Genomic DNA, 18,961 nt, shown 5'->3' on the forward strand with positions numbered 1-18,961 from the left:
GAATTGGACTTGGGTGTTTTACCTCAAAAGCTACATCACAAGTCCTTTTTATTTATTTTTTATTTTTATTTTTTCTGGTTTAACCAGTTCTAGTTTGTTGTGTCCTTTTTATTTTTTAATTTTTTTTAAGAGAGAGAGAGAGAATTTTTTAATATTTATTTTCTAGTTCTCAGAACTACACAACATCTTTGTTTGTATGTGGTGCTGAGGATCGAACCCGGGCCGCACGCATGCCAGTCCAGTGCGCTACCGCTTGAGCCACATCCCCAGCCCTTTATTTTTTAATTTTGAGGGAGGGTTTCATTAAGTTCTTGAGGATCTCTCCACATTGCTCAGGCTGGTCTCAAACTCGAGACCTTCCTGCCTCAGCCTCCCAAGTATCTGGGATTACAGACATGTGCTACCATGCCTGGCTTCTCAAAGACCCCTTTTAATAATTATAGCTAACATGTACTAAATACCTGTTATGGGCCAGAAATGTTATGGAGCTGCCTATAATCCCACTAACTCAGGAAGCTGAGACATGAGGATCACAAATGCAAGACTAGCCTCAGCAATTTAGTGATGTCCTAAGCAAAAAAAGGGGTGGGGGGTGGGGGAGCTGGGGAATGTAGCTCAGTGGTAAAGTGTTCCTGGGTTTTCAATTGCCATGACTTAAAAAAAAAAAAAAGAAGAAGAAGAAAAAAAGAAAGAAAAAGAAAATGCATTATGGTGTCATTTTTCTGCATTCCACAACAGTCCTGAGATAAGTTTTATTAGTTTGAAAAGCTCTTATGTGAAATGTGTCATATTTATATATTTTTCTCTCATTTTAGAATATTTGCATATATATATTTGCATTATATATATATATGTATATATATATATATTTGGGAACCAAATCTGAACACAAAATTCATTTATGTTTATGTTCACCTTATACATGGCCTGAAGGTAATTTTATATAATATTTTTAGTGCACCTGTGTTTTTACTGTGACTTGGCACATGAGGTTAGGTGTGACATTATCAACTTGTGGAGCCATGTTGGGACTAAAATTTTTTTGGATTTTTGAAGCATTTCATTTTTCCAGATTGGGAATGTTTAACCTGTATAATGCCCATTTCCTAAAATTAGGGCATTTAAGAGAAGTTTAGGTCACACAGGTGCTGGGATTCGAGCATTCTGGCCAATACTATCTATGGTATTAACCGCTAGATTTTACTTCAATTACCTAGGGTTTTTGTGGGAGAGGAGGGGTGGTACTGGGGATTGGACCCAATGTCACTCTTCCACTTGAGCTACATTCCTAAACCTTTTTATTTTTTAATTTTGACACAGGGTGTCACCAAATTGCCATGACTGGCCTGGAACTTTTGACTCTCCTGCCTCAGCATCCCCAGTTATTTAGATATATTACAGCTCCCCAGTTATTTATATATATTAAAGGTATATACCACTATGCCCTGCTTTAATTATCTACCTTTTTGATCTTTTCCAAATTGAAATGAAATATCATGGTAGTTTTAATTTACATTTCTCTTTGCAACAAATGAAGTTAAGTACCTTTTCATGTTTAAGAATCCTATTATAACATGTTTGATGATGATAATAATAATAAATGACTATGTTATTGATTATGTTTGTACTTCATAATTACTTTAGACTGTACTGCTACTTATTTAAAACAAACAAACAAACTGCTGAGTTGGGCATGGTGGCTCATGCCTGTAATTCCAGGAGGCTGAAGCAGGAGGATTGCAAGTTTGAGGCAAGCCTGTGTAATTTAGCAAGGCCCTAAGCAACTTAGTGGGACCCTGTCCCAAAAAAGGGCTGGGGACTTAGCTCAGTGGTAAAGCTCCCTGATTCAATCCCTAGTATACATACAAAAAAAAAAAAAGAATTAATTAAAACAATTTTTTTAAAAAGACTACCACAGGCCATGGGGGCATATGTCTATAATCTCCATGACTGGGCAGTCAGGCAAGAGGATCACAAATTCTAGGCCAGGCTAGCAATTTAGTGAGACCCTGACTCAAAATAAAAAATTAAAACTGGGGATGCAGTTCAGTGGTAAAGCACCTCTGGATTCAATATCTAATACCCAAAATTAAAAATAATACAAAAGTAAAGAACAGACTACTATAGCTGTGTGCACTGGTGCACACCTATAATCCCAGCAACTCTGGAGGCTGAGGCAAGAGGATCACAAGTTTGAGGTCAGCCTGGAAACTTAGCAAGGCCCTGTCTCAAAGTAAAAAATAAACAAAAAGCACTAGGGACAAAGCTCAGTGGTAGATCATCCTTGGGTTCAATCCCCAGGACCAAAAAGTAAAAAAAAAAAAAAAGACTGTTGTGAAATAGTATTCTGTGTTTGACCAGCAGCAGCCTTATACATCTGTTTACATCTCTGGGCTGCATCTAAAGGCTGCATTCAGTGACTGGGACCTAGACTTAAAGAGTTCATACAACCATGAAATCACCTAATAACACGCTGCCTTAGATATCTCTGTTCTTATGCAATAAATGATTGTATTTGGTAATTATCATTTACCTGTGGCATGTTAGCCTCTGGTTGTTCCTCCTGCCAACTCACATACGGCAAAAAGTCTACATCTTCTTTGGCAATAAGTTCAGGAATATTTGGAATATTAGGAAAAGGTGAATCGTTACCATCCTATATTGAATCACAATTGGGTTAAATTTAAAAGGATATTATCAAATTAAATGATTATCACACATTGTAAATACCTGCAGACATTGGGTTTGGAACATATGGGGGTACGAAGCAAGAAAAAGAGACAGCTGACAGGCTCATGCAAGAAGGTTTCCTCTTTATAGAGCATTCACTGAGTGCTGTGCTTTACATATTTTCCTCTTATGAAAGAGAAAGGGCCTCCCAAGGGTAAGGGAAACCTAGGTTTTTTCTATTTTTTTAGAGTCTTACTTTAGATTAATAAAAGATGACAAATGCCAAAACGTAATAAAACTGTAGTATATTTTTAAAGTTTACAAGTAGCTAATTAATAACTATAACATTAAAAATGCTGAGATATTCTGTTTATTTAGAGATATGCTGTTTATGAGAGATCACCATAAGTCCTAGACTGCAGCATCTCCTACTGGAGGCATTGGCTCTGAGGCCCACTGGCATCGTCACCAAGAATAAGAACAAGAAAGTCTTTATTAATGTGTGCAAATAAAACAGTTTAGCCTTCAATTAACAATAGTACATACCCTTTTCTCAACTGCCACAAAGCTTGTATATTGTGTTATAAGAGAGTTTTCTTTACTGAGTTTAATAATCAGAGATTTCAAAATTTGTTTCTTCATCTAGAATAGAATAAAACAAATAAAACCACACCCTGTTTTATTTCTTTTAGCTATATACAATTAAAAGAGTATTAAATAATCTGAAAAAGGTGTTTTTCTATGACAAGTAAATCATTTTATAATTAGTATTCAAAGTAAATATCAAGTCAGGATCCTGTCTAAATATGTTAGGTAGGTAACTCAACATTTCCTGTGAAATGGGATCAAGTGACTTAGCAAAGTTACAGTAAAACCAATTCACATTTATATAGCTCTCCATAATTTACAAAAAGCTCTCATATAGAGAGCTTCCTCATTCTCTCACAAGCAGTCTGTAGCTCCTATTGTAAAGCTGAGGAATTGCAGAGGCAGAGTGACTTGTTCAGAATTGTTCAAGGCAGGGCTGGTTGGTTGCCCTCGGAGATCAAAGTCAAGTAGGATGCAAAGCAGTCAAAAACAATGGCAACAGAAGACAATTTGCCACCTTCTGTGACTGTCAGCAAGACTATCCAGGTCCTGAATGATACACTGGCATCTTCTTTTGGGATGTGTTCAATATTAATGCCCATATAAGATCATGGTCTCTGAGGGACCAGCAGTCTGTCATGGTGGCTCCCTGGGAGGAACCTTCAGCCAGGGACCTCATCTGTACAGCAAGGAGAGGGCCAGGTGGGCTTTTGCTCTGCCTTGCATCTTTAGGTGGCTTACCCACCATCCTGCCCCTGGGCTTCTTCATTAAAATGGAAATAGTAACGCAACAAATGAGATCCAAAATGACATCTATTAAGGGCACTTAGTGTTCTCTAAGCCCTTCTCCAAATTCTTTCTCACAGGCAGAAGATCACAGAATTCTCAGGAAATGACTTACATTAGTTCTTTCATTAATTCACTCAACAAACATTCATGGAGCAACCTACATCCGTTCTAGGCATAGATGTTACAAGTACTGTGATGAATGTCCCTGACACCACATTCTTCTCTATCCAGCTATCCTCACTTTACATTTCCATGGATAAATCAATTTAAGAATGATCTAAAACAATGCATAAAGATTTTTACTAGGAAAAGAACAAACCTCATGGCTGGTTTCATTCTCGTGGAGAATGCCATCTTCATAATCTCTGATCACAGCTCTTGCTGCCAGCTTGTGAATCATCTGTGTTTACACAGCCATGGGGGGAAAAAAAAGATACAAATGATTTGTAATTGAATACTTACATAGACTACCATATAAAAAACTTCAGAATAATAATTTACATTCAGCAAATTCACTCCTTTTAACTATACAATCTTACGAGTTTTATCAAATGAATACAGCTAGGTGACCAGCACCAAAATGAAGATACAGAATATTCCCTTCCCTCTAGGAAGTTTCCTTGGGCCCCTTTGCAGTCACCCCCAGCTCTGCCAACCACCCATCTGATTTCTGTCCCTAGTGTTTGCTTTTCCTGTACAAGGTCATTTTGCTAATGTAACTTATTTCAAAATTTTATTTGTTTGTTTGTTTATTTATTTATTGTATTGGGGATGGAATGCAGGGAACCTTACCATTGAGCTAGATCCCAATCTGTTTTTATTGTGAGACACAGTCTTTTTAAATTGCCCAGGCTGGCCTTGAATTTACAATCCCTCCTGCTTCAGAATCCCAAATTGCCAGGATTATAGGTATGACCATCATGCCAATCTATTTCAAAACTTTAAAACTACTCTTCTTCTACAGGAAGAGCCAGCCAGGTGCCGGAATGTCTACCTGCAAACAGTCTCCACCAGACTGGAGGCCCTGGGATATTCACAGTGAAGTGGAACTGATCTTAAACGGCAATGTCTGCTCTCCATAATTCCAACTCTTATGACTTTGTTATTGATAAGGTCACCATTCACAGAGGAAGAACAACTTTAAATACTGTGATTTTAGGGAAGAAGACTTCTTCCCAAGTAAGATTCTTTTACCTAATTTCACTCTTAGATCCAATTTTTAAAGCAATATAGAGATTTCCCCAAGTTCTATCAAATAAAGTTTATGAGTCTATTATTTTGGGCTAAGCCCTTATGTTAGGCCCCAAAAGACCAGATAAAAAATCAAAACACAATCATTCATGCTAAAGGTCTATGTCAGCAAACTGAAATTAAGTCATCATCTGACCTTTCAAGATATGACACCATGAAAAATCAAAGATGGCCAGTTCTACAAATAGGACAGTTTCAATTGGCATGATAACGAAGTTCCCTGTTTTAATCCTTCCAAACATTGTGACTTGAAGTAATCTGATGTTAACCAATCAGTTATTTTTCTATTGTCATGGAATAAAATAAAAATGAAGTAGCATTGGTTCAGGGCACTTAAAAGATAATTGAAAGCCACTGTTAAATCAGGTCTCAGATCCATCCACAGCTGAATCTGGACTACAGTTTTCTGAAACATTGTTGCTCCCCAACAATGTATTGAGGATTGGACTCAGAGGTCCCCACCACTGAGCCACATCCCTGGCTCTTTTTATTGTTTTGAAATGGGGTCTCACTAAATTGCTGAGGCTGGCTTCTAATTTATGATCCTCTTACTTTAGCCTCCCGAGTAGCTGGAATTACAAGTGTGTATCACCATTGCTCATTGACTTTGCTAACATGTGCAATGGACCTCTTATTCCTATCAATCTAAAATAAAGTCAGTCTAGTCTAGAACAAAGACTAAACACAGATTCAAAGAGATTTTACAAAATGATGGCTGTCTTATTGGCTTAAACTGCAAGAAGGTTGGTAATCACTTGTTAGTTAGGAATTATAATGGTGACTGGCAAAAATTAAGCTGTTTTGTAATAAAGGGACAAAGTGTGGTCTTAATCTCTGGGTAGTTTGGGGGAAGTGGTCCATTGTACAGAAGGTCTACAGAAGTTAGCAATTTTTCAAAGGTCAACTTGTACCCAGGGTGGGAACATATACAGCCCAGTTCAAACATTTATTTGTAGACATTGATGCTCCCAACATTTGTATAATGTATCTCATTATACAAATTCTCCCATGAATAACAAACAACATAAATAGCATATATAGTTTAAAATTTTCAAGGTGGAACTATAGTGGACTCAGTACTAATACACATAATGCAAAATTTTCAGTGATAATTTATAATATTGTAGCATAATAAGAAATACATATCTTGGTCATGTCCCTGGTTCTGGGTGAGGTAGGACAGAAGAAATAAGGATAGGCAGAAAGAAGACAAACATGAAAGAAGGTTCATAGCTTTAAATCTAAAAACTCCATGGATATCCTCACCTTCTACCCCTAGGCCTCAATTCTTTTTTTCTTTTTTTTTTTTTTTTTTGGTACTGGGGATTGAACCCAAGGGCTCTTAAAGACTGAGCCACATCCTCAGCCCCAGGCCTCAATTCTTAAAAGGTCCAATAAATGGAGGCTTGCTTGTACCTCAATGGCAGAGCATTTGCCTAACACCTGTGAGGCACTGGGTTCAATCCTCAGCACCACATAAAAATAAATAAATAAATAAAGGTATTATGTCCATCTACAACTAAAAATATACTTAAAAGGTCTAATAAATCTTTGAGTATTTTAAGTCAGTTAGTTAGTGCCTATATACCTTGTGCTTATAAAATACATTTTTTAGACTAATTCAGAGAAGCATTTTAATTCTTTTTTGGTTTATTCTCTTTTGAAACCTTTTAATTCTTGACATTGTTAGAAACTTGTGATAGTTATACAGTCCAAGGGCTATTAAGTAGATAAATTAACCTAAAGATTTTGAGAAGAACCCAGATCACTGTGATCTGCTCTGTGTTCCACCCTTGTATGCATCTCATGTCCAGCATTTATTAAAGTGTCCTTTTAAAAAAAAGAAAGCTGAGACCTCAAAATCGTGTTTCACTCTGAGGCACCCAAACTCTGTCCTCCTTTGAATGCAAATCCTACTCTATTGCTTCCTTGCTTGAATAAATCTCTTAATTTTCCTAAATAAATATCTGCTTGTTCCTCCTGAGGTGTCCTGAAATTCCCTTCTGAAGTGTAAGTCAAGAAATTGCCAAGGCCACATTATGGTTCCCCTCTTCTGAGGATCTCCTTGACCCCATGGATGCAATATATTTTTTCAAACCCTTGTAATAAAATCCTTATAAGAGCATAGGAGCATTCATTGTTACATTTGGGTTTCTTGTTGGCTCCTTACATAGCTCCAGAGCGATAAAGGTAAAAGGAGCTTCATTTGTTGATGTTGTTGCTCATTTGTTTTTAGTACTGGGGATTGAACACAGGAGCTGTCTACCTCTGAACTACCTCCCCAGTCCTTTTCTAATTTTATTTTTTAAAATATTTTCTTTTAGTTTTTGACAGACTTTATTTTACTTATTTATCTTTTTAGAGAGAGAGGTGAGAGAGAGAGAGAATTTTTAAATATATATATATATATATATATATATATATATATATATATATATTTTTTTTAGTTTTTGGCGGACACAACATCTTTGTTTGTATGTGGTGCTGAGGATCGAACCCGGGCCACACGCATGCCAGGCGAGCGCGCTACTGCTTGAGCCATGTCCCCAGCCCAGGAGTCATTTTTTTAAAAATATTTTTTTTCGTTGTAAATGGACACATTACCTTTATTTTATTTTTATATGGTGTTGAGGATCGAACTCAGTGCCTTCCACGTGCGAGGCGAGTGCTGTACCACTGAGCTACAACCCCAGCCCTTTAGGAGTCTTTTTTAGGAAATAAATTCCTAAACCTACATGATGGAAAGTTGGGCCTACATTTTCTTCTAGTAGGTGCAGGATCTCTGGCTTTTTTGTTATTTATAACAACTGATTTTTAGTTAACTAGGTGATTTTGGGGAAATTCCTAAGAATGGGGCCTGGTTACCCAAACTGTAATTAGAGGGTTGGAACTTTAAATCCCACTTTATAACCTCTAGGTAAGAAGAGTTAATGATTTAATGATTTAATCAATCATGCCATTGCAATAAAGCCTGAATCAAAAACTCCAACTGAAGGGGTTCAGAAAACTTCCAACCAGGTTCACATTCACATGTAGGAAGGGTACACCCTCAACTTCATGGAATCAGAAGCTCCTGTGCTTGGGATTTTTTTTTTTTAAATATAGCAGGAATTGAATCCAGGGGTGCTTAACCTCTGAACCACATCCCATCTATTTTTATTTTTTATTTTGAGACAGGGTCTCACCAAGTTGCTTAGGGCCTTGCTAAATTGCTGAGGCTGACTTTGAACTTGTGATTCTCCTGCCTCAGCCTTCAGAGTCACTGGGATTACAGATGTGGGCCACGGTATCTGGCTCTGTGCTTGGGATTCTTACAGTTACTGCCCTATGTTCCTCTTTCTCTTGCTTCATTTTATCATTTTAAAAAATTTTTTTAGTTGTCAATGGATCTTTTAGCCTTCGTTTTTATCATTTATAAAACCCTTCTTTAATGTTAAATATAATTTATAGGAATATATTGTTTTGGACTGTGCTCTTGCACTGGGCCCCTACAGGCCAGATTAAAAATAAAAATGGGATCACTCATGCTAAAGTTCCATTTCTAATGGAAGCTAAACTGTTAAATAACCTTCCAGGAAACTAGGAGAAATGAGAGATAATAATCAAATTTCCCAAACAGGCCAGTTTCAATCAGCATAATAATGAAGTTCTCTGTCTTAATCTATACACAAATAAACACAAGTGAACTAATTAGTTATTTTCTATTGTTTTGTCTCCCTGTTCCAGACATATAAGAAATTTAACTTTTCATTTGGGTGTTAGGATTGAACTGAGGGTTTTACACATGTTAAGCATGTATACTCTAAACCCTGAGCTGTATACCTAGCCCCAGGAAAGAAAATTTGAAATTGTTACCCAGTGTACTACCTCTAGTAATATAACAGTGGTCCACTTTAAGCTTTGAATATAGCCTTTGCTGCTCTACCAGTGCACTTAATGAAAGGGTAAAGTTTCTAAGCTGGAAAGCTTGAATGTAAAAGATTAGGTATTATTAAGTTCCTCTGTTACACCCAGAACCTGGAATTCCTGAGATAGTTAAAACAACGCCCTACTGGCCATTTAGCCATTTAGCAGTTTGTCACGGGGCCGAACCAATCAGTTTGAATGTGTAACCCGCTTAGGAATGACCAATCACCCCCGCCCAACCTGTTCCCGCCAATGAATGTGCCAATCATGTCTCAGAGTTGTTGTTCAGTTTTCCCGCACCTCATGATGATTTGTTCTGATGTATGCAAAGCCCACCGCCCTCTCCAAAAAGTGTACTTAAGCTCTGCTTGACCTTTACTCTGGGCTCTGGGCTGCTCTCCCTTCTTGAGTAAGCACGGAGCCCCAGCGCACTGGAATGGATCACCAATAAATCCCCTTTTGCCAATTGCATGGAGCCAGTCTCTTGTGTGGTCTCTTTCTCCGACGTTCCACCGGACCCTTACATTATTATCATTATTTTTGAGGGGGGTACTGGGGACTGAACTCAGGAGCACTCGACCACTGAGCCACATCCCTAGCCCTATTTTGTATTTTATTTAGAGACAGGTTCTCACCGAGTTGCTTAGCACCTCGTTTTTGCTGAGGATGGCTTTGAACTTGACCTCCTCCTGCCTCAGCCTCCCAAGCTACTGAGATTACAAGCAAGCGCCATTGCACCTAGCCACTGCATTTATTTTTTTAAAAAGAGACCTGTTTCTTTCTCCTCCTTTCTCCTGGCTCCTCCCTAATCTCTCCCCTTCCCTGATCTCAGGGGAAACAGGATTGCCTTTCTTCCTCATCCTAGGCAGTTATCTGTCCTTGAGCAAACACCCACCATAAGAAGGAAGTAATCTAGACTTTGGGGAAGACACCAGTAGATCTCAGAAATGACTATCTCCCAAAGTGAATTACAACTTCAACAGAGAAAACATGGAATATAGTCTTTGAATCACCTCTTTAAAAGCCCTCTGGTTTCCTAGATAGGCAGAATCATACAGCCTCTGGACAGAAGACCTCCATGCTTCTTCTTTGCTAGCAAAGCAATAAACCTTTTTCCTTTTGCTCAAAACCATGTCCTTGTTATTGGATTGGCATTGAGGACAAGGACGAAGATTGATTACCTGCCTGATATTGTTTATCTATCCCTACCTAATCTTGTTTATATTAGAGGAGAGGAATTTCCTTGTCAGTGGACAGTTAAAACTGAGGGATCAAAGATGGCTGTCGAGTAACCACCAGACAACCTTTAACTTCATTATAATCTAATTCCCATAGTGACATTCGACCAATGCCATAACAGGAAACACCAGACCTGAGTTCCAGAAAATCTCTGCCTGTTCCAGGAAAAGATATGAAGATATGAATATTCTACTCCTTTACTAACCTTCCCCTTTATTTCTTTCCCCCTCTATCTTTGTTCATTTCTGCTTTCTTTAGCCCTTATCTGTCTATAAAATTAAACTTTTCTGTTTCATGAACACTTCTGTGAACTGTTATGGCAAATTACTGAGCCTAGGAAGGACTGTGGGAACCTCTAACTTGAATCCAACTCAGACATTAGGTAACATGAGAACCCACCACTTGTGATTGGCATTTGAACTGGGGCAGTCTTGTGAGACTAAGACCTTACTCTTTTGGCCTGAGCAGATGATGTCAGAATTGAATTGAATTTAAAGTCATACAGCTGGTACTAAGGAACTAGTCAGTGTGTGTGTGTGGGGAAAACCCACATCTGGAGACTAGAAGTATTGAGTAGAGAGGAAACAGGAGCTATTTCTTTCATAACTCCTTTGCTTTTAATATAAAAATGTAAAAAAAAATCTTCAATATATGATGTGGTTTACTCTCAGTCTAGCACTGTTATAATTAACATTTTAAGTAACTTAAGGGACCAGTAGCACTGAACTTTTATTGAGTCATGAACATGTTTGACAATCTCCCTATAAAAATTTTCACATAAAATGCCATATTCAGTTGCCGTTATTCATAGCCATAGGGATATACACCCATAGGATATATCCAGACTCCAGAATCCCAGATGAAGAGCCACTGAAGAGAAGTGATCCCATTTATACAGATATCCACCCTCCAAATCGTGTGCTGATGTATCAACCCAAAACTATAACAAAGAAAGTATGTGGAGCTTGTATATGAAAATATAATATTATAACTATAGAGGGTTTTTCTTCTTTCTTTTTTTAACTATAGAGGTTTTTTTAAAAGTTTGTTTTGTTTTGTTTGTGGTGCTGGGGATTGAACCCAGGGCCTCACACATGCTAGACATGCACTTTAGTCCTGAGCTACACCCCAGCCCCATAGTTCAGGTTGTAAACCTTACCGTCCCAGTTGTTTTCTGAAGCTCTGTAGTTGATACCATTGTACAAAATTCCTTCTCTTGAATTAGTGCATTCAGAGTTGCCTGAAAAGGGAAGAACATTAGTTCTTCATTAGCTTTTCTATGTCACAGTATCTTGGTTACTATAATGTGATTAGTGACATCCTCTCTCCTCTCAATGGAAATGAAAATCCTCCCAACTATGATCCCAAAAGGGAAAAATCTGCCAGTGAGAGAGAGATATAAGATATATATATATGCGCAAAATACATTGTTTTATCCCTGGTATAACAAAATGTGCTTATTCTTACCTGTGTACAATGAGGAATAAATCCATAGACAAGAAGTCTATCATTATGGAACAAGGATGGCACTTGGGCTGGAGCCTGCAGGGCCTTGGGTGCATTTGTACTAAGTTGCTGCCATTTAACAGAGACAGAGTGGCAACTTGGGGAACATATCCTGGTCATTTGGTCTTTTACCTTTAATAAAAGAAGAATTATTTCTCTTTTAATTATAATGTAACACTTAAAGTTTACTTTTTCTTCCTTGGAGATTTTGTAGTTTTTTTTTGTTTTTTTTTTCTTCCTTTTTCCTGATATAAAGTACTTTTCCAAAGAGATTTTATATAGAATTTTTAATAATAGCATAATTGCATCATTTAAATTTACATCATTAAAATTATTCCATTAGCTAACTACAAATACACAGTTTTGGTAAGAATAGATAAAAACTAGTTCTACAAAAGACTTGAAAGGCATTTTTCCAAAAAAGATATGTAATTTGCCAGTAAGCACATAAAAAGATGCTCAACATAACTAAACATCAAGAAAATACTGGCTAGGCATGATGGTGCATGCCTGTAATTAATTCCAGTGATCTGGGAGGCTGAAGCAGGAGGATTGTTTGTTCAAAGCCAGCCTCAGCAACTTAGTGAGGCCCTAAGCAACTCAGCAAAACCCTGTCTTTAAATAAAAATATAAGAAAGGGCAGGGGTGCTGGGGATGTGGCTCAAGTGGTAGCGCCTGGCATGTTCAGGGCACTGGGTTCGATCCTCAGCACCACGTAAAATAAAATAAAGATGCTGTGTCCACCGAAAACTAAAAAATGAATATTAAAGAAAATTCTCTCTCTCCTTCTTCCCTCCCTCTCTCTCTCTCTCTCTTAAAAAAAAAAAAACCAAAGAAATAAAAAAAGAAAGGGCAGGGGATATGGTTCAGTGATTAAGCGCCCCTGGCGTTAATCCCTAGCATACACACACACAAAAAAAAAAAAAAGAAAGAAAGAAAGAAAATGCTAATCAAAACCACAATGTGATATAATTTCACACTCATCAGCAGGGCTTTTAAAATCCCCCCAAAACAAAATAATGACTATTTGAGGGTCAGGGGTATATAGCTCACTGTCTATGCCTGGCATAGACAAAGCCCTGGGTTTGGTTCTCAGTATTTCAATGCCTCCCCTCCCCATTAAGTACTGGAGAATTGAAATCCTGGTACATTGTTTCTGGGAATGTGAAATGATATCTGCTGTAGAGGACAGAATGGAAGATCTTAAAAAAATTAAACAGAGTTACCATATGATGAAGTAATTTCATTTCTGAGTATATACTCCAAATTGAATACAGGGACTCAAATGCCAATGCTCACTGTGGAAAAATTCACAACACCAAAGAGGAGAAATAACATGTCCATTGATGGAAAAACAAAATGTGGTGTATAAGGAATATTATTAAGCCTTAAAAAGGAAAGAAATTCTTCACATGCTATAATATAGATGAATTTTTAAAACATAATGCTAAATGAAATATACCATATACAAATGGACAAATGTCTTACAGTTATATAAGATACAGAAAGTAGAAGAGAGGTTAGTAGGAACAGCAGAGGAGACAATGTGGAATTATTTCTGTTTGAGATGATGAAAAAGTTCTGGAGGTGGATAAATGGTGATGACTGCACAGCACTGTGAATGTACTTAATGCCAGTGAACTATACACTTAAAAATGCCTAAAGGACTGAGGATGTAGGTCAGTGGTAGAGTGCTTACTTAGCATGTGTGAGACCCTGGGTTCCATCCCCAGCCAGAGGAAGAAAAGGAGGAGAGAAGGGGGGGTTAAAGTGATAAACTTTATGTAATATTTTGCCACATTAAAAAGTAAACCAGGGGCTGGGGATATAGCTTAGTGGTAGAACACTTGCATACCATGTGTGAGGCCTTGGGTTTGATCCCCAGAGCTGAAAAAAAAAAAAAAAAAAAAGAAAAGAAATCCCAGAAAAACATGTCTATTGGGAATTGGTTCAAGGATCTCCTAGGACACCAAAATCTCCTAGGACACCAAAATCTTATATAAAATGTTGTAGTATTTTTATAGTACATTCACATATTCTCAATATACTTTAAATAATCTCTAGATGACATTTTTTTATTTTTCAACAGGGTCTCACTAAGTTGCTAATGAGTAAGAATAGTCAATGGTCAGTAATCAGAAGTGTTGGGCTCCAACTGAGGTCTTGCAGAGAAGGATTAAAATTCAGGCTAAAGGAAACAACCAATAGCCTTGACACTTTTCAATGCCTGGTTACCAGATTTTGCTCCATAGTCTACCCAAAACCATATATACCCCTAAGCTAGCACACCAAAGTAGGTTTTTCTGATATTTGGGCCCCTCCCACATCTTGTGAGTTCTCTTTCTTCTCACTTAAAATCCTACTCTGTTTACTCTTCCTTTCTGCTATTGTCCGTGGATTTTATTCTTCAAATTTGTGAGACAAGAACCCAGAAGGAAATTGGTGAAGCAGGGACTCTTGTCTCATCTCAAAACTCCAGTTTCAATAAAGCTGGCCTGGAACTTCTGATTCTCCTGCCTCAGCCTCTTGAGTTGCTGGGATTACAGGGTTTTGTGTAATTATAGGATTACAGGATTATATGGTACATTCCAGGCCAGCCTTAGCAATTTAGCCAGACACTATCTCAAATAAAAAACAAAAAGGGCTGGGGATATAGCCTAGCTATAAAGTGTCCCTGGGTTCAATTCCCAGTACAAAAAAAAAAAAAAAGGAGGGCTGGCTCTGTAGCTCAGTGGCAAAGCGCTTGCCTAGCATGCGTGAGGCACTGGGTTCAATCCTCAACACCACCTAAAAATTAAGAAATAACATAAAGGCATTCTGTCCATCTACAACTACAAAAATAAAAAATAAAAAGGAGAAATCCAGCAATTAGGAGGAAGGTATGATTAAGTGATCACTCTGTTCTTGCTAGTTACAAAATGAGTACTATCTGAAGATTGGGGCTCACTTGGTAGCTTTTGCTTTTTTACAGCTCCCCATGAAAACATGGAAGATACTGTCAGTCATGTAAGAATATAATGTTTCTGCATGTAAACATAAGACTAGAGATAAGATGTTTAAAAAACATACCTGTTTTTTCCAACTATGTTTGGATTTTGAGTTAAAATATTCAAAAACTCCAGCACCACACTGAGACAAAGTCCTTAGGATATGGCGATTTGCTGTAGAACTGATCACATTTCACATGTTTTAGTTTCAAGAAATCTTGCACACATTTTAAAGTACATGTTAACAATGTTGACAAAGCTTAATAGAAGAGACATTATATGAAAAAGAAGTTACTTTTCTATAGCTAAAGTTAAAGAGATAAAATGGGGTCAGGGCAAAGCTCAGCTATAAAGTGCTTGCCTAGCATGCACAAAGCCTGGGTTCCATCCCCAGTGCTTGAAAGAAAAAGAGAGAGAAAGAGGGGGGAAAGGGGGGAGGGAGAGAGGGAGGGAGGAAATAAATGATAACAGACAGAAGGAAATATCTGAAGGTTTGCTTAATTTAAGCTTTCATGTATAGAGGACTTATTTATTTTTTACAGTAGTAAAAAAAAAAAATGAAATTCCTGGGCTGGAGCTATAACAGCTGAGTGCTGAGAGCTTGCCCAGCACATGTGAGGTACGGGTTCAATCCTTAGCACCACATAAAAAAATAAACAAATAAAGTAAAGGCATGCTGTCCATCTACAACAAGAAAGAAAGGAAAGAAAAGGAAGGAAGGAAAGAAAAGGAAGGAAGGAAGGAAAAGGAAGGAAGGAAGGAAAAGGAAGGAAGAAAGGGAGGAATTCCTGTGTTGGGGATGTGTCAGTGGTGCTTGCCTGGCATGCCTAGGCCCTGGGTTTCATTTCCCACACCACCAAAAAATTTTGAAAAGAAAAAAGTAGAAATTCTTCACATCTGTTTTCCAAAGAAACAGCCCTTCCTCTACCTGAACAATGTGCTGAGGGGAGGGCCTGCTCTATGCATTATCTCAGAATAGAGGTACCTAACAACCATTTGTGGGGTTGTTTCAGGAAGAACCCAGGTTTCCCCACCCACCCTCCACAACTCCCCACCTGGCATGGGATGGGAGCTCTGTATGATTACCAGGAAGCCCACTTTGCTCTGTCATTTCCTTACATGGATGCCACATACCTTAGTACAATCCCATGGAACTAACTATATTTGTGTGTGGGGGGGTAATTTCTTAGGAAAAGTATATTAGAGGTTTGAAAATGCAAATATAGAGCCATAAAAGAGGGAGCAAGGCAACAGGAAATGGGGGCATGGACAAAAGGGCAGACAACCTCCAACTAGTCCAATTCGCCAGAGGGAACTGTGCCCAGGCTCAGGACAAGCTGGACATCTGGGTTGTTGTGTGAAATAATCCAACGAGGCAGGTATTTTCACTTTCACCTTCATTTTACAAAGGCAAGGTTAAATAACTTGCCTGAGATCACAGCTAATGAATGAGTGGCCTACTGGAGTTTTGAGATCCACGCAATCTGGCCCAGAGCCCGGAGCACTGCCCTGTGCCCTATATAGCTTCTATATATTACTATCAATTTCTAGACTTTCAAAAATCCTGTTCAGGCCAACTAAAAGACCTGCCTGTTAGCTGTCTTTTACCATAGCAACCAGATCTCTGAGACTTACCCCACCCCACAGGTGAACAATCTGGTATGGTGGACGTTTCTTTTCACAAGCTGCAATGTTAGACTCTCATTCTGGAGGTGGCCATCAGATATGAGGAGAATATTTCGTAACCCTTGAGAAGGGTACAGTAAACTTAAATACCGGAGCATTTTCCAGAAGTCTGTGTTCCCCATAGTAGGTGTAGCAGACTGTAGGAGTTGAAACAAAAGATCATTTACTCCTTTTTGGATTATACTCACCATTAACTGCAATCATTCACTGAAGCACATCTCCTTTTTTTTTTTTTTTTTTTTTTTTTTTGGTAAGAGTTGCTTAACCACTGAGCCAAATCTCCAGCCCTTGACACAGGGTCTCACTAAGTTGCTTAGGGCCTCACTAAATTGCTGAGGCTATTCTTGAATTTGCGATCCTCCTGCTTCAGCCTCTGGAGTCACTGGAATTATAGACATGCCACTTCCATGCCTGGCTGAAAACCATCTCCTGGGAGGGTTTAGAGATATACCATTATCGAAAAGATCTTCTTGGGGCTGGGGATGTGGCTCAAGCGGTAGCATGCTCGCCTGGCATGCGTGCGGCCCGGGTTCGATCCTCAGCACCACATACCAACAAAGATGTTGTGTCCGCCAAATACTAAAAAATAAATATTAAAAAAAAAGGTCTTCTTCCTAATTCTATATTTGTGAAATAACTATAATTATGTCCTTTTGGTTTATAATTGTGGCATGCATAAATGAAAATATTATCACTTGGCATTTATTTGCTTTTTAAAAATAGTTTTTAGGGGCTGGAGTTGTGGCTCATTGGTAGAGTGCCTGCCTAGCACATGTGAGGCACTGGGTTTTATCCTCGGCACCACATAAAAAAAATAAAAAAACAAAAAAATAAATAAAATAGATGTATTGTGTCCATCTACAACTAAAAAAATTTTTTTAAAGTTTTCAAAGAACTATTACATATATGCAAAGAAACATCTCATCAAAGCACCCCTGGGTTTGCCAGCCTTGATTGAGGTGGTGAAATGTCATTCTCAGCTTGTATCATTTTAAATGAATGAAAACAAGGGACAGAAGATAACTTTCTGAAATGTTAATGCTAGCTGCATTGCATGGTGGGACTATGGGCAATTTTTCTCTTTATGTTCTTTTTAATTTCCAATTTTCTTTAGTTAGTTTATATACTTTTATTTATTTTATCATTATTATAGGAATACATTGTTATGGTTTGAATGAGCATACCTCTGCCCTCACCCCCTCCACTGCCATGGGTTAAAGGCTTGGTTGCCAGCCTGTGGCATTACTGGGAGGTAATAGAACCTTTAGGAGGTGTGGCCTAGTGGAAAGTCACTGGGGGTGTGCCCTTGGAAGGATATATTTGTTTCTGGCAGTCATGAGGTAAATAGGCCCCCTATGCCATGAGCTCCTGCCAGGATGAACTATCCCACCACAGACGTAAAACAAGAGGGCCAGGAGTCCATGGACTAAAAGCTGTGAAACAACAAGACAAAATAAATACTGAGAATTGATTTATCTCAGAAATCATTCATTACAGAAATCAAAAGCTGGCTAACACATCTGCCAACATAGAAAAACTTCAGGGGGAATAAGTTCTGGATAATACAACTAAAAGTTTCATAGACAAAAGCTCAGAAAACTGAGGAAGTTTCTCTTACTCACCATAATGAACTCTGTTGACACATCATTGCTCATGATGTACTTAGGATATGAAAATAACTCCTTGTAACCTGTGTAATAAGATTAGTGTGAGGTGTTACCATTAAATATTTACTGGATTGACTATTAACAAACAGTAATCCTACTTTATATCACTGCTGCTATCACAAAAAATGTTATGTCTTTATGTGCATACTTTGGAGAGTACTATGTGTAATAGTTTCTTTTTGTGTATGACAGTGTCAATGTACAAAAAACCAAAAAACAAAAAACAAAAAAACCCAGAAACAAACCCAGGGCTGGGGTTGTGGCTCTGTGGTAGAGTGCTTGCCTAATCTGTGTGAGGTACTTGGTTCGATCCTTAGCACCACATAAAAATAAATAAGTAAAATAAAGGTATTGTGTCAATCTACAACTAAAATATATAAATTTTAAAAACCCACCACAGTGTTCCTCTACATAATATATTCCAAAGCAAACTATGCACTATAGTTTGCAAAATGTTCTAAGTCAAATTCCATGTGTAGATTTCTGTGTTGCCTTTGCAAAGCAAGGTATGGGTGTGTTGCAATGGTACTAGCAGCTTAATCCTGGAAGGATACAACCTCCATCCATGCCTTTTGCATGCCTACTTGACCCCAGCAGAACAGACCCTAGCTCCATTGTAAAGGACCTTCTGCTGAGTGACACAGAAGATAAGAATTAATGGGATACGATTAT

At 38.1% G+C, this 18,961-nt stretch overlaps 1 protein-coding gene and 1 long non-coding RNA gene across 5 annotated transcripts in view; one reads left to right on the forward strand and one right to left on the reverse strand.

Moving 5' to 3' along the window:
- Nucleotides 1-18,961, forward strand: part of LOC144365020 (uncharacterized) — a 113,258-nt gene that overhangs the window by 46,119 nt on the left and 48,178 nt on the right. The window contains exon 2 of one of the 2 annotated variants that reach the window (XR_013423285.1): nt 5,012-9,675. The exons of the other annotated variant lie outside the window; for it this stretch is intronic. This is a non-coding gene — a long non-coding RNA (uncharacterized LOC144365020). Of the gene's footprint in view, nt 1-5,011; nt 9,676-18,961 lie in introns of those variants that run through there. 2 annotated transcript variants of the gene reach the window in all.
- Nucleotides 1-18,961, reverse strand: part of Parp4 (poly(ADP-ribose) polymerase family member 4) — an 89,569-nt gene that overhangs the window by 22,136 nt on the left and 48,472 nt on the right. For all 3 annotated transcript variants that reach the window (XM_078015728.1, XM_078015729.1, XM_078015731.1), the window contains exons 23-30: nt 18,245-18,312; nt 16,572-16,759; nt 15,019-15,118; nt 11,911-12,081; nt 11,603-11,683; nt 4,367-4,447; nt 3,217-3,312; nt 2,534-2,656 (exon numbers count right to left, since the gene is read on the reverse strand). In XM_078015728.1, coding sequence (XP_077871854.1) covers nt 2,534-2,656; nt 3,217-3,312; nt 4,367-4,447; nt 11,603-11,683; nt 11,911-12,081; nt 15,019-15,118; nt 16,572-16,759; nt 18,245-18,312 — 908 coding nt within the window. The remainder of the gene's footprint in view (nt 1-2,533; nt 2,657-3,216; nt 3,313-4,366; nt 4,448-11,602; nt 11,684-11,910; nt 12,082-15,018; nt 15,119-16,571; nt 16,760-18,244; nt 18,313-18,961) is intronic.

Source organism: Ictidomys tridecemlineatus, chromosome 6 (assembly GCF_052094955.1).
Source record: "Ictidomys tridecemlineatus isolate mIctTri1 chromosome 6, mIctTri1.hap1, whole genome shotgun sequence".
In the NCBI taxonomy this organism is placed as follows: Eukaryota; Metazoa; Chordata; class Mammalia; order Rodentia; family Sciuridae; genus Ictidomys; species Ictidomys tridecemlineatus.